Source organism: Sinocyclocheilus anshuiensis, unplaced genomic scaffold (genome assembly GCF_001515605.1).
Source record: "Sinocyclocheilus anshuiensis isolate Anshui unplaced genomic scaffold, SAMN03320099.WGS_v1.1 scaffold711, whole genome shotgun sequence".
Lineage (NCBI taxonomy): Eukaryota > Metazoa > Chordata > Actinopteri > Cypriniformes > Cyprinidae > Sinocyclocheilus > Sinocyclocheilus anshuiensis.
In genome coordinates this window covers 14,049-30,494 of record NW_015552595.1, presented here as the reverse complement: position 1 = coordinate 30,494, position 16,446 = coordinate 14,049, and the positions used below count along the sequence as shown (strand labels likewise).

General features: G+C 38.5%; 2 protein-coding genes across 2 annotated transcripts in view; one reads left to right on the top strand and one right to left on the bottom strand.

The window, feature by feature from the left end:
• Positions 1–1,669: 1,669 nt before the first annotated feature.
• On the bottom strand, positions 1,670–7,319 carry LOC107665643 (5'-AMP-activated protein kinase subunit beta-2-like). Its single transcript, XM_016456610.1, has 8 exons — positions 7,252–7,319; positions 6,302–6,476; positions 4,884–5,041; positions 4,686–4,779; positions 3,514–3,628; positions 3,252–3,385; positions 2,009–2,077; positions 1,670–1,920 (listed from the first exon to the last, which is right to left on the bottom strand). Exons 2-8 carry the CDS (start codon positions 6,452–6,454, stop codon positions 1,843–1,845), a joined length of 801 nt encoding a protein of 266 aa, XP_016312096.1. The 5' UTR covers positions 6,455–6,476; positions 7,252–7,319; the 3' UTR covers positions 1,670–1,842.
• A 30-nt stretch (positions 7,320–7,349) lies between these two features.
• Positions 7,350–16,446, top strand: part of LOC107665626 (tetratricopeptide repeat protein 8) — a 12,137-nt gene continuing 3,040 nt past the window's right edge. Inside the window, exons 1-6 of the mRNA XM_016456564.1 lie at positions 7,350–7,519; positions 8,388–8,475; positions 8,554–8,664; positions 8,789–8,928; positions 14,410–14,584; positions 15,050–15,172. Coding sequence (XP_016312050.1) covers positions 7,350–7,519; positions 8,388–8,475; positions 8,554–8,664; positions 8,789–8,928; positions 14,410–14,584; positions 15,050–15,172 — 807 coding nt within the window. The remainder of the gene's footprint in view (positions 7,520–8,387; positions 8,476–8,553; positions 8,665–8,788; positions 8,929–14,409; positions 14,585–15,049; positions 15,173–16,446) is intronic.

Genomic DNA, 16,446 nt, shown 5'->3' with positions numbered 1-16,446 from the left:
AAAAACAATCAAGTTAGTGGACTTTCCCTCAAAATAATAACCTGTAAAAGCATTTAAAGCTATGCTGTGGTGTTACCGTTATCCCATGAAACTCTTATTTTGGAGAATCTTTCCTTTGGAAAATCACACTTGCATCATATTAAAGTTACCATTATTATCTTTGGAGTGACTAAATCTTCAACGTCAATAAATATTCAACTCACAGCAAACAAATGAATACCTCGAATATAATCTATGCCATCATAGTTTAAAAAATCCTGATGTGATCACAAATCACATTTCTGTTTCAGCATTTAATATTGATGACCAGAAATGGTAAAACCAACAAAACCAAACATTTCACACAACAAATATTTAATACAAAACATCATACATATTATGGCCAAACATATGTGGATGCCCCATTCTTAATTAACAGGTCTGTCTATTCCAGGAATTCTAGTGAAAATGAATCTTTAGGTTACACATGCAATAACATTCTAGAGAATTCTGTTTCCAACTTTGTCATGAACCTTTCACAAGCTTCTGAAAGAGACGTCTGTCCAGACACAGCTGCAAAACTAGACTGGCCTGAAAAATCCGACCTGAACACCATTGGAACAAGCCAGTTAAGCTCATATTAACCTTTGGCCAATACAGTGTTGAGCATAAAAGTAACATTTTTGACAGACACAAAAATACATTCCTGCTTGATAAAATAAAGAGAACGTGTTTGTGTCACCGTGAAACAGCTAAAGTGCTCGTCTGACAGCATCACGGTGAAATTCAAACCACACGCAGTAAAACTCCAGAAAACTCACAGTTCAAAATCTGTTTGCGCCATTCTGATGCTTTTGTAAATCCCTTACAGTCGTGGCCTAATGGTTAGAGAGTCGGACTCGTAATCCAAAGGTTGCGGGTTCGAGTCTCGTACCGGCAGGGATTGTAGGTGGGGGGAGTGAATGTACAGCGCTCTCTCCCACCTTCAATACCACGACTGAGGAGCCCTTGAGCAAGGCACTGAACCCCCAACTGCTCCCCGGGTGCCGCAGCAAAAATGGCTGCCCACTGCTCTGGGTGTGTGTTCACGGTGTGTGTGTGTTCACTGCTGTGTGTGTGCACTTTGGATGGGTTAAATGCAGAGCACTAATTCCAAGTACGGGTCACCATACTTGGCCACATGTCACGTCACTTTTTCACTTTCACTTTTTTAAAATTTCCTTTTGATGAAGTCATAACGCAACTCTGCTCAAAGCACATCAATGCCCAAGTGAAAGTATTGAAGTGAATATTTCTGTTAGGAAGGTAAATACTAAATGCCACTGTGTTTGGCTGAAACTTCCTTTCATTCTGAAAACAGACACAGTTTCTAAAATGAAGTTTGACACTACAAAAGCATGCAATGAATCATTCCGTTCAAATGTTCATCTGTGTTAAACTCTAAACTTGAACTCACTTTTATTTATGAACGCCTTGTGTCTGTAGCAGGTTTCAAATATATGAATCATGTTTGACAACATTTTATAAACGCTTTGGACAGATAAAACTCTGGCCCTCAAGATTGTAATCGCAAAATGCTGCAGCCAAGACGGCAAACATGAAGTTTAGATGTCCTTGAATTGAATGTGTGATGACAGGACACACACACACACACACACTCTCTCACCACACACACACACACACTCACTCACTCACTCACTCACTCACTCACTCACTCACTCACTCACAGACACACACACGCACTCACATACACACTACTGTTGAAGTCTCAAGCTGACAGATCTACTCCATGTATCGCGGGTTTATAGTGCAATCTGGACTATAGAGGATGAGGACAGCAGACCATGCATCATCCACAGCTTATTAAATAGGTTTGTACAGAAGAGACGTCACATATTTCTTCTTATAACGATGAGTTGCGCTGAGAACCATCACACCATCCTGAGACAGAATACATTCGATCACAGTTATTTACCATTATATGAGAGCGTTTGTCAGCACAAGGCTGCTTTAGAGGTGTTTAATGTACCTTGATGGAGAGCGCATACAGATGATTGAGCATCACATGGTTGGGTTCTGGCAGCAGGGCAGGATCACACTGAAACACGCAAAACAGACTGCTAAAAGACTCAAGACTGATGTTTATGCATTTAAAAGAGCAAGCTGAAGGAACAAAATACGTTTTTTTTAAAGTAGAGCTCATGGGTTCAATTCAATGAAATTTTTTATTGAACTGAACGGGCAGAGAAAGAATCTTGATAAAAATAAAAACAACCAAGCAAAGATCATTAATTTCTTGTTGAATGTTTAAAGCGTCATGAAACCCTGTTTTAGCACTGCTCATTCACATCTCAGATTTCAAAAAGACTCATGTAAAGCTGTACAAAAGGGGGAATGTAGAAGGCGGGAATAGAGGAGACATCAAGCCATAAAGCACTTATACAATTATACAGATTAATGAATATTAAAATGTGAGTGAAAAAAATATAGTGCTATCACAACAAAACTTCCACGCATCATATCATAAGATACCACAAGCAATTATCATGAACAAATGTTTTAATACATTGTTCTTAAAAATGTAATCAAATGAGCATTTAAACTTTTCTGAGTTACTGGTCTGCTCGACTACGCTCATAAAACCTTGAACCAGTCCAGATATTAACGTCACTGAGTGTTGTTGAACTCCTCGCGACTGTGCCAAAACAGCGCTCACGCATGCTCTGCGTGTTGTGATAGAAATGTGTTGGTAGCAAGAAAACACAAACAACACTTCATATTAATGCACTGAAGAAACGCACACTTATGACCCATGTCTCTACAGAAATGAGGGTTCAAGACCGTCAAAGTAATACTTTGTCATGCATAATATAGTGCAGTGATTGGATGTTACGAATTCCTTCTCATGAATAATACAGAGAAAATCTTGGAAACTGATGTTTTCCAGTCAGTCCAGACTCTGGCTGCAAGAGTTTAACACACATTTTGTGAAGCAGCATTAACTTTGCTTTTCAAACCAGAAAAACTAAATGGCTCAGAAAAATGCAAAAATGACAAGTTTCCCCTTATTAATAAACCTAATTGGTGCTATTATTATTGTTTTAGCATCTGTTAACATCTCAAAAATATGGTTTGAGGTTTCATGACTCTTTAATTATGTACTGATACACTATTTTTATTACCATTACTGGCGCATGTTTTTGCCCGGATGCTTTGGCAATACTACTGTACATGTAACAGAGTCGTGGCAGTAAGACAGAGAGGATTGTCACCGATATGTTGGTGTCTTTGTTGAGAATGACTTGTAGGAGGTGAGGCGGCAGGATGGGGGGTGTTTTGAAGTGTTCCTCAGGCTTGAACACGTACACCTCCTGTCTGTACGGCCCAGGCGGAGAGCTGGACAGATCTACACACAACACTGCATCACATTAACACTGGCTTTTTCTGCTGGATCTTTTAACAGACATCCATGACAGCGATTGTACATCCACACATTTGTGTTCTGTTATTCTAACACTGACAGACGGCTCTTACCGGACGTATCAGAGCACTCGAGAGAGTCCACCTGCAGTGCATCAAACACCTCAAAATCTGATTTCTTCACATGGATCAGATTGTTAATGGTGCCCATCTGACTGGTGACAACCGGCTGAAGAGAAAACAGATGCATTTCAATTCAAAGGAACGATTTCAGCCAGCCATCATGTGACTCTTCGTTCTGTAAAGCACAACAGATTACGATGGTGATGCAAGAGAGGTGAAAAACAGTCCTGCTGAACATCTCTAATGCTGAGAAAAGCATTATCATGGGTTTGGAGTGACATGAGGCTGAGGGAATGATGAAACGAGTTTTTATTTAGGGTGAACAGATTAACCAGATTTGCTTCAGTTTCATTTTGTGCTTATTTAAAACCCTAACTGTTGTTTACTCAGACTGTGCTCGTGGTGTTCTCTGATTTAATTGTGTATCTTTCAGCGGGTCACACATCTTTCAAACTCAAACACACTGTTTTATGATCACACACCAGCAGCAAACAGCTTCAGAATCCTGACGCACCACACATGGTTTTCCTCTACATTATATTTGTCCCAAATCATTGATAATGTACACACTGACATCAATCTCTGCTGGAAGATTAGCGTTTTTCAGTAAATCGTTTGTCTTTTTGTGGTTTGGATCTAACCCTCTTTATTGTCTACTGCCCTCTTATTAGAGCTGCCTTACAGCTGAATTTAATTTAGTTTGCATTATTGAAACACTATTTTTCCTGTTTAACACTGTAAAGCTGCTTTGACAATCTGTATCGTATAAAGCGCTATAGAAATAAAGCTGACTTGGCTTGACTGTTTCATTATATAATAATACAGATCATACCTTCTCTTTCCGTTTCTTTCATTCACCCAACTTGAGTCTAATTAATTCCACTTTGTTCATTCTTGAAGTGAACTTCTGCCTGTATAGTGATGAGATTCAGTGTTTTAGACGGCTGCCCCTGAGCTTGAGCGTGTGAGAGCAGAATCAGTCCTAACCACGAGATCATGAGCTGCTTCTCGTCTGTGTGCAACAGACTGTACACTTACAACCTCCATAACTGACATCATGTTTGCTTGCCATTTGTCTACATAGTAGCAATACTTACAACAGAAAGCTATGTTCAAAAGTCACGTGACGGTTTAAATGCAGACCGTTGTGCAGATATAGTCACCTCAGAGGGGTCATGAAGCCACTGGCCATCAACAAAGAATTTGTACTGATGTTCACCCTCAGGCAGGTCCAAGATTGCTACAAAATCATTATGGCTTGAAAAAAACAGAAAAGCATTTTCATCTTAATTCATGAAATAACAACGTGCGACCTTCTGTTCATTATGGTTTGCGCTTCAGAAAGACGAGCGCACAGATACCTTTTATTCATGGGGATCTTGTTGCTCCAGTTGTTGAAGGAGCCGGTGATGCAGACCTCCTTGCCTCCTCCGGCCCAGCGGATCACTGTGGGTCGAGCCTGCCGACCCGTCTTCACCATGTCCTCTAGATCCGGAGCCAAGTCCTTCTCACCCGCGGCCTGCAGAACAGAGCTGCTTTTGACTAGAATGATATGAGAGCAAACTCTCCAGCGGTAATTCACAGGAGGTCTGCTAATTATTCCTGAGGTCATTTATGAAACAAAGTCTTGATTACTGTTTACATATCAATAGTCTGTTTAATTGTCAGAGAGAGGCTGGAAGATGGTAATGATGACGATAAATAGTAGGGCTGGGTTTTGACACAAATTTCATGATTCTCAGTCACAAGCTTCGATTCGATTACTGATTCGATTCAATATCAGTCATTTTGGATATATATCAGGTACAGTACATGCCAAATTTTCTCAAGGAAAAAAAATCTCTCAACTAATGCTGTAAAATATACACAAGTCAGTTGGTACTACATTACTATAATATTGAAGGTTAAAATTGTGTACAGTAAATGAACATACTTTCCAGAAGGCCAACAATTCACTAAAAATTTTTTTTTGTTGGTCTTATGAAGTATTCTAATTTATTGAGATGCACCTGTGTGTGTATATATATATAAATGTGACCCTGGACCACAAAAGCAGTCTTAAGTTGTTGGGGTATATTTGTAGCAATAGCCAAAAACTTCCATACCACCTCAGCAGTGCCACAAACTGATCACCTCCATGCCACGCCGAATTGAGGCAGCAATTAAAGCAAAAGGAGCCCCTACCATGTATTGAGTACATGTACAGTAAATGAACATACTTTCCAGAAGGCCAACAATTCACTAAAAATGTTTTTTTTATTGGTCTTATGAAGTATTCTAATTTATTGAGATGCACCTGCACTCTTTCTTTGAACTTACCTTCAGATGTTTAGTCATGTTTATTTTGTGCTATAACTAGTAATAATGTGGAGATGATCAGTTCACTTCTGTTAAACCGAGGCGCTACAGCGATCTGTCACTCCACATTAAACAGAGCCAAAACTGCATTTATTGTTTAAATACTGCAATACAATGGACAGAATTTGAAATCTGAGACTTTGTTTCATATTAAAAGTACCAAAGCACAATGCTTATTTTGATTTATTGGATGGGAGGTGCACTTCAATGTTCAGTCCATTAACTGAAAACAGACTAATCAATTCTTGGGATTTAAGAATCGTTATCGTTCCGTAAAAATGAGAATCGATTAATATCGAGATATCGATATTTTTTACCAAGCCCTAATAAATAGATAATAAAGTATTGGCAAATTCATCAGATGCACATGAGCATGTGAAGTCATTTGTTTTAAAAAATGTCATCATCTGTTCTGGCATACTTTAGACTCTGGCCCGTGTGTGTTGAATATATTGGGGTCGTCGGTGCTGTCCATCAGTTTGCTGGGCTCCAGGTCTCGGTGTCCTCCGCTGTCTGACCGCTGCGGCTTCGCTCCATGTCTATCTCCAGACACTCGATCGCTGGTGTTTCCCATGATGAGATTTCTCTAAACCAGCCTTCACGACAGAAACAAACAAACATTATGAGTACGTTTTACTGATGTTACTGCAAACACTTCATCACACGGACAATTAAACTGATTATCAGTGATTCAGAAAACTCAGAATGGCCCTTCACAAGAAATTACTCGTGTCTACAGAAACGCTTGTGAAGGATAATTCAACAGAAACTTATGTTAATGAAAACACACCCTCCATCAGATTCATGGTGATATTTAAAGAGGCATCAGTAAACTGAATATAAATATTATTAAAAGCCAAAATTCTGATGCACAGTGCTGTTTACACTTTTAGGAACATTTATTACTTAAAATCTTTATACTTTATAATCTTTAACTTTATATTTTGACACATTATATATCAATTTTTCAGTATGGAGCTTGTAGGATGCACTTCTGTATTCTGCGCTGCTTATTTCACGAGCAAAACAAGGGTTGCTGTATTTCTACAAAGACTCAGAAAGAAACTCAGAAACTGTCACTGCACATCCAAACATCTACTGTATGTGACCAAACACACTACTGACAGCAAGATGAACGTGTGACCGCTGTTAAACGCTTACAAGATGAGTATGTTTAGTTATATTCAGATATTATTTTTGTTTCTATATGTGACACAAGTGTTATTGATGGGCAGCTCGAGTTTGCTAGCTGTTAGCATGCTGATTAAGCGATCATTCACGTTCAGAAGAAACTATCATAACATGAACCAAATGTGTTAATAGTGCTTGCAGCAAAGTAAAAATTAAAAAAGTGCGATCAGTATTTATTACCGCAGATGAATAACAATGAATATTATTTCCACCGCAGTGAAGGACTGAACTCTCTCTCTCTCGCTCTCTCTCTCTCTCTCTCTCTCTCTCTGGTTTTAATGGCGGGTCACAACCAGCTTGTTCCGGTGCATACCGCCACCTACTGCACCGGGGTGTGCAGCTTCTTCTTCTTCTTCTTCTTGTACGATTTAATGGCGGTAGACAAGTCAACTTATGGTGTATTACCGCCACCAACTGGACTGGAGTGTGAAGCATTAACGGGAAAGAGGCAAAAGAGGGAGAAAGGAAGGAAAAAAGGAAAAAAGTAGTATTAATATGAAATTTAAATTCTACTTTCTAATCCTGTTATCTTCAGATAACTAAGAATTTCTCTCACAATACTTGTCTGTCCTGAGGCACAATTTAAAAGATTTGATATAGTGAAATTAATTACTCTTATGTTTCTCAGTTTCTTAACTCCTCTCTTTCTTTGGTATATACTGCACAATGTAGAAATACAGGGACATGCACAGACATTTTGAGGGGCAGGGGCTGAAGTGGAAAAAAGGGCATTTATATTTATTTACATTTTTTTCTAAACAAAACGTTAAATATATTAGAGATGTGCAATATTGTATATATCTACGAGGCACAGGTAGCTCAGTCAGTTGTTCATCAACACTCACCTCCACAGCTGGGAAGAGAGGAGGGCTTCACTTCTGTGCTGCGCATGCGCCGATCAGTGCTGCTACTGCTGAGCAGCGCGAGACACGGAGGGAGAAAGCCTCAACATTCCCGACCCCAGCTGATATTCAGATGTTTTATTTGTTTGACAGGGAAAGCTGTGACACACGCGCACATATATAGATGTATTCATTTATTTAAAACAAACCAAAAAAAACAACAAATAAATACTTTGTTTATTTATTTGTTATATAATTTTATTTATTATTAATAAATATTATATATTTGACTCAGCAAATATCATTGCTGAGACACTGATGCAATGCTACATTTCTCCAAATCTGATGAAGAAACAAACTCATCTTAATCTCAGATGACCTGAGGATGAGCACATTTTCAGCTAATGTTCATTTTTGGTAGAGAGTTCCTTTGTGTGTTAATGCCAATTTCCAATGAACCAATTGTGTTTGTAGATTGGGTTTGCACCGTGAAGCTGAGAAGCAGTTCAGATCAGCGCTCACACACCAAGAGTTTGTTGATACTTACCTCTACCTCGCAAAGGTACCATTGACAGGTCAAGCTTTATTGTGTTCGGCTTGCTGTAAGTACTACCCAGTGAGAGCTCTTTGTGCTGCGCAGGTGTATCAGCGGCTTGATCAGCCCATCACTGCTCTGAATGTGTTCAAGCAAGGCTTGGATCACTTCCCCGCCGAGGTCACGCTGCTCACGGGAATCGCACGCATCCATGAGGTATCTGTTTATTTGTCTTTTTTTGTTTGGTATTTTTGTCTTTTTTTAATGTTCACATAATTTATTATACTTCGGATTAATTTGTCTTATTTATGTAATAGAATAATCTCCCTGTCTCCATCAGGAAATGAATAACATGATCTCAGCCACAGAATACTATAAAGAAGTGTTAAAGCAGGACAACACACATGTGGAGGCCATTGCCTGTATTGGCAGCAATAATTTTTACACAGACCAGCCAGAGATCGCCCTGCGCTTTTACAGGTGACTTTATTTCTTTCTTTCTTTCACATTATAAAAACATGTTTAAAACAGCTAAATTCCTAATTCCAGTATTTCTAAATTATTTAAAAAGTTTACTTTGTATGTAGCACAAAGGTTGCGTAAGTGCATTTATTCAGCAACCACAATCGCAAACAGTTTGGCCGAAATTCATGTTTGGATTTATTACAGGTTGTTTCTGTTTGTTTGCAAATTTAGTAGCAGCAAACAGCACAAGCGACTGTATGACTATTTAATTAGAGCAGAATATGTCAGTGGAGATCGCTAAACTCCAGCACACATGTTTGTCAGGGTTTTCAGATCATCAGTGCTTTTTAGCAGCCCAGAGAGAGTGTTTATGGTTGCCAGGGTGGGAAGAATAAGTAAAACACTGGGCAGAAAGTGTATCTTTTTAAGAAAAAGCTCTGATTGGAGATTTAAACTCTTGACATGCCCTTTAAACTGCATGTTTTTCACAGAGAGTGAACATAAGGATAGAAACTGATCATTCTTACAAATTTTGGACCATTTTAAAAACTTTATAAAGTTCATGAAACAGTATAAATAACCCTCTATGGACACATTGGCAATAGAATTGCCATTGCTGGTAAATTTTTTAGTTTACTCACCAGACTAATATATGTGTTTGTGTGTGTCTGTGTATATATACTGTATGTATACTGATCGTAGCTGATCCGTGATCCGTACGGACCAGGCCCCACGGTTCGGCACGCATGTGATCCATGGAATAATTACAAAATTGAACCATAGTAGAATGAAAGTTTATCATTTGTACGTGAATCACACTCAAGCGATTTTAAACCATTCCAGCACAAGAAGAAGAGAAAGAGCATTTAATTTGGTACTCGCACGCTGTTTTCTCTGCGCTCAGCCGCACACACACTCGTGTTTCAGACAGCGCGTGAACACCGAACTGAATCCTCTTTCGCATCTCCTTGCGTTTGAACAGACACATACACATAAAATGATGACAAAATACCCATCTCGACGATCATTTCATGTCTTAAGTGAATGAAATCAGCTGAGAAAGAAATCGGATGTGTATCATTATATTGGATCCGTGCATCAGGTCTTAAAGGGACAGCAGCCTACAAATACCTTCTTCTGTCATTTAAGCCAAAAACACACTACAGGACTTTAAGCACAATTTGCAAGTTAACGAGCTCGCCGACAGGTGATTAGGGGAAAATCAGCGGGTGATCAGCGCTCAGCAATCTTTGTCTGAATTACTCTACGACGCATCAAAGAGTCTCGCCGACGCCAAACAAATATCTAGTATATCTGGACTGGTCGGCCGACTCGACATCATGTGATGTCAGGTGTCTCTACGAGCTACAGCCAATGAGAGAGCAAGACATGGGTTAAAGGGATAGTTCACCCAAAAAAGAAAATTCTGTCATCATTTACTCACCCTCATGTTGTTCCAAACCTGTATGAGTTGCTTTCTTATGTTGAACATAGAAGATATTTTGAAGATTGCTGGTAATCAAACAGTTGGTGGTTCCCATTGACTTCCATAGTAGGAAAAGAAATTACTCATTTACAGAGTAAATGATGACAGAATTTTCATTTTTGGGTGAACTATCCCTTTAAGGTCAGCAGAAGAAAAACAGCAGCAGCAACACGGCTTTAAGAAAAGTTTGGACAGAAGAAATGGAGCGAAATGTTTCATCACACAAACAGCTTGCAGCACTAATTTCTTCCAGACATCAGTTAAAAAAAAAAAAAGACTGTAGAGTGGTTGGGTGACAGAGTTGTTGTCAGCTGGTGTAGTGTGTGATGCTCTGTTGCGGATCGTTCACGCAGTGTCACGTAGTGTGAACACAATGACTTCAAGACAGACAGCAAGTCATGTAGTCTGAACAGCACAGCTAATCAAACAACAAAACACAGCTTTGACAAAGATTCATCTATATTTTTATTTATACAGTGAACACTATGCAGTGTTATTTTACACTAAATTATTACATTTCTGTACCTGAATACTACAACATTATTTTATTTGTAACTTTGTTCTGTTGTATTTATTGTTACGAACCCCACTTCTAAAAGACTCGTTCAAGAAGGGGTAAGCAACATAAAATGGACAGGCAAGACAGGAGATCAATTTTAACCATTTATTAAAGGTCAAACAGCTTGTGAGTCACGTTAGTTAACCAACGGCAGATGTAATAAAGTTAAATCAGTTAAACTAAAGAAAAATACCTCCAAGGGCGTTCAGTAAACGAACAAAACACAGATCAACAGAAACGTTAAAGAAAACACAAAGAGACACAGAGAGAGAAAACCCCGCTTATCAGCGGTGCTAAACAGCAAGACGCGCACGAAGCTCACTGGATGCTCTCCAACGTCGATGGCTGGACGGCAGTATAGCTTCTCAACAAGTGCGAGTCAATCTCAAGGAGCGTGGCAGTCACTGTGACAGACCCACGATGGGGTAGGGAGAGGCTCTGGACAGAAGTGCGACTTCCGCCTTATATTCAGTCCGGAGCGTCCTTACTCAACAAGCTACAGGTGTGTGTGGGCGGAGCTCAACCTCGGGAGAAAGAAAGGAACCAAATTAATACACACATACCCACAAATGAACAACAAAACTTTGACCGTGACATTATCTATGCTTGTAATTTGTGTATTTGTTGACTGTTCACTTGTCTTTAATCATGTTTGAACTTTCTTAGTTAGCCTAGAAGTTTTTGCTGTGGTATTGAAGAAGTAATTAACTTGAAGTAATTAATGGAAAGCAGTTACATGAAAAGTTTTTTTTCCCTGCTGACCCTGAAAAATTATCCGATCCGTGACTCAAAAACCGTAATATGGTCAGAACCGTGAGTTTTGTGATCCGTTGAACCACTAATATATAGTATATATATATGGGCGTCGGAACCATTGAATGAGAGTGGGACACAGGACCCACCCACTTTTACAGTCTCTAATTCAGCGAATATGTGTACTTCTCAGAGTGCCGTCAGTCAAATCCATTCCACATGACGAATGCCCTAATAAATCTCCGTTTAGCTACAGCCTTGAATTCCACGCCGCTGCTTCCTCAAATCCATTCCACTCGGCTCATTCAGAGTCCATATAAATTAAACTCCATTCCGTGTTTTCACTACTCGCGCCTGCTGCACTCCCGCAACACAGCAACTTTTCGATTATTTCCTTGATTTTTATTTTTATTTATTGAAAACAAAAGCCTTTCCGATGTGATATGAGATGTGAAAAGGGAGAAGAACGAATTCGGCAAAAGGTGGATGCGAACTCGGGTCGCTCGCATCAAAAACACTACGCAACCCGCGTTACCACTTGCGCCACTGGAAATATTGCTCAGCAGCCGTCTTTTGTAATGTTGTCACGTTAGTGAGCGGAGGTGAAGTAAATAGCTGCTGCCAACCAGGCGGCCTATTTGCACTTTGTGTAAATAGACACTGTTAATTAAAAGGCACCACACTACAGAAAATGGCATATACTCCAGTCATTTTTTTTCTGGGGGAGGACCCACCCACATTTATTTTGCTTCCGATGCCCATATATATGGTTAGAACTAACCATGAAAATGTCTAAAAATGAAAATGGATGCATATTTGTCATTTTAACAGAACTTAGGGCATTGTTGATCATTCAGTGTAAAAAAAACTAACAATAATACTGATAAGATGATACTACTACTACTACTACTACTAAAAACAACATAAAAGGTCTGATGAGCTGCTGGTAATGAATATTAATCACATTGTCTGCATTTGCTTGAGATGATTTGCTGAAATCAAAACAGTGACGGTAATAGGTGAGCGCCAGCAAATGAGATTGCTGGTTGCACATTAGTTAAACCACATTAGCTGGTTGCATGTTTTAAAAAGGCTGAATAATTCCAAATGAGCACTGGAAAATACAACAAAAAACATAATTTACATGTAGTGCGTCAGTTCTACGTGGTACAGTATGTAAGGCTCTCTCTCTCTCTTTGTGTGTGTGTGAGAGAAACACAGAGCGGGAAGCAGATTAATCCAACGATTAGGAATGGAAGGGAATAGGAAGCAGAACACTGTAATGCAAGGCCCTGTGTGCCAAAGTACACACTCAAGGTGTTTTAACAGAATATCATGACAATATTAAAATAGACAAACCATGAAGGACATTTGTGACTTTCAGCAAAGCTTAAAACACGAAAACCTAATTGAAATTTATCTGACAACATAACCTTCTCTCAACATCTTCTGAGATGAAAGGTAATTTGGCGATGGGTCAGTAATTATTCTATACAGTGAGGTCAAGATGAGAATCTTTCAATAAAGGCTGTACAATGGCTTCTTTAAAACTAACTGGAACTGCAGACATTTCACCTCTCCCAGAAGGCCCAGGAGCCTCAGCGGCAAATTACATGCAATGCCTGCAAATCATATACAATATCCTGAAAACTGGGCATGAGAGAGAAGCCCTGCTTCCAGTATTAAGAGCTTTTTATTGGTGATTTGTTCACAAGGTGTCAGACGATATACATTTGCAATTGAATGAACCAACCCTGCTAACACCGCTTATGAGCAAGCAAATGAAAAAGAGAAGTCAGGACAGCTTTAAGTTTTGGTGTTAATGTCATTTAAATTGGCTGACTATCAAAGGAGAAACTCTATTCATGTACTTCATAGTGATGAGGCATATAATCTCACAATGTATATTATATTATATATGTATTATATTATATTATATTATATATGCATTATGTAATAATATTGGTGTGATGCTTCCCCCCTGAAATTAGTTTTTTGCAGGGAACAAACCCATAGACAGTAGAGCTATTTATTATAGCTTTGATCATAGAGCAGATGCTATCAAAAACATCCCTAAAAAGGTGAGCAGGCAATAAGTATGACAGGGTAACTATCATCTGGGAAATTATTTTGGATATTCCACATGAAGACACTGATTGAGAATGTGTAAAGCTGTGGGAGGGTGGGACTAATGCTGAGTAGTGAACATCATGGGACAAAAAATGAAACCTGTCCTGGTTTTTCTGAACTATGAATTTTAAAGGGTCGTGAAACCCTGTAACACATTTTCAGAAGTTAACAGATATATACAGGTTGCACATCACTGAAAACAATGAATAGCACTCATTGCGTTTATGATTAAAGAAAAAGGTGGGGTTTGTTCTTCCGGTTTGAAAAGAAAATTTGAAGCAGCGTAAGAAAATGTGAAGTATATGCATAAACTCAGAGTTGTGACTGGCTGGAGAGTACGTGTCTACATCATTGTTAATGGGAAATAACTTTTTCAGTCCAATAACTGTGTTGGCGCATAATTCAAATGTTAATCGTTGGATTAATCGACCAATCAAAAATATAAACAATAGAAAAAATAATTGTTATTAGCAGCCCTAAAACAGTCATTTGAGTCTTTAGTGACGGTCAACAATGGATCTCTGCATCGTATCTTGTGTAAATTCAGCCTCTGTCTCCTGTTTTTTAGGCGCTTGCTGCAGATGGGGGTCTTCAACTGTCAGCTGTATAACAATCTGGGCCTGTGCTGTGTCTACGCCCAGCAGTATGATATGACCCTGTCGTCCTTTGAGAGAGCTTTAGCCCTGGTGTCCAGTGATGAGGAACAGGCTGATATCTGGTATAATCTGGGGCATGTTGCAGTGGTGAGCAGACACTCAGAACCCAATGTGACCTGTGTAAGTCTGCAGATGAGAGAGAGCATGCCGCTCACTGTCCCTCACTGCTGTGACAAACTCTCACGTCAGTGATCTGACAACTGATTTGGAGACTTGGTCAGTCAGACTAAATCAGACCCAACAGGAGGTAGATTCATACTGATATCACTCAAAAGAACGTCTTTTTGCAAACCAGACATTAGTGGAGCATGGAAAGCCAGGTGTGCTTCTCATATAACCTCTGCTGGCAAACAAGTGGCAAAACATGTTCTTTTAATGGCAAAAGAGTAAGGACTGATTTTTTAATTTTTTTAAATTTTATTGTAGATTTGCTGAGATTTGTGTACATCTGCTGGTTTTGAAAAAATCTTAACATCAGTCTGTAATGACCCAAGTTATTAATGAATAAATTATGGACATTTCAGGCTTTTCTCCTCTCTCTCTATTCCACAGGGCATTGGTGACTTGACTCTGACTTACCAGTGCTTTAAACTGGCCTTGGCTTTTAACAATAACCACGGTGAAGCTTACAATAACTTGGCCATGTTGGAGCTACGGAAAGGCCGCATCGAGCAGGTCAGTTTAGTCTCTCAATAACTAATGTCATCACAATACTTTTTCCTTAAGAAAAATTTACATGTACTGTTTTGTATATTTTCAAATTAATGAATACTGAATTGAATCCAGAGATTCTGAATCAGTATCAAAATGATTTGAAAATCTGTCAGTATATGTGAGGGGTATTGTTAAAGTTTTTTGCAAAATTTGCTGTTTTTAATCCAGAAATAGGTAATTTGTCTGATTCGTAAAGTTTCACAAGATTACTGAATTCTACACGCTCACAAATGCTCCCGTTATAACAAAAAAGCACAGGCACCGTGTAAATAAGAGATTAATTGTGCAGTGTGTAGTTAGTCATTGATTATAACAGGAGTTTTCACGTGAGTGAGCTTGGTCAGTTGTGCTATAAAGGGAGCATCCTTTGTTCAGTTTCTCTGTGTAGTCCATTCACAGTGTAATTGCAGGAGTGAATCTGCTAAACTGTTCTGAAAGTCTTTGCTATGATTGTCAGTGATAACTGTGGCAATGGACAGAACAAAACCATGACGAATCAATGTCAAAATAAAGCTGTGCATTAAGTGATGCAGAATAAACTTACAGCAGTAACAAGTCTGTGTTGGCTGAATATATTTAGCAGCTTCTACAGTTAAAGATCAAACTTAAAGCCTCTTTTTGACGTGTCCTAAAAAATTTGAGATTTTAAATTAAATCTAAAAATATTTAAATGTATTTAATGCATTATTATTTAATTATTAAAGCATTAATAATTTTCATTTGTAGTTAACTAGATAAAAAAGTTAAATAATTAACCCTACTAGGCAGTTGGTGTCTGGTCTTATTTATTTATTTATTAAACATGAGACTTTGAGATTTCTTACACTTGCTAAACTTTATACTTCAGTGCAGTAAAGTAGTAAAATTTGTTTTAATAGTTGTCATTTTATAATACATCCAAAAGCAAAACGTGATGAGAACTAGGTAGTCTTTGTCAGCTTTCTCGCCCTTGATGAGTTTGCATGCAAAATAAATAAACAATCTACAGCAAAAGAAACAGCAATGTTTGAATGATTCACTATTATACAAACAAAGCAAATTAATATAAAACTATTTGTAAATTCACCAGTGTGAAAGAATGTTTAGCGTTTAAGATCGATATACATAAGATATATAATTTTGATACTTCTCCAAAAACTACAACCCCAAATCAGAAAAAGTCAGGACGTTTTGTAAAATGCAATGCATTAAGAATCTGTGATTTGTTAATTCTCTTTAACTTTTATTTAATTGAC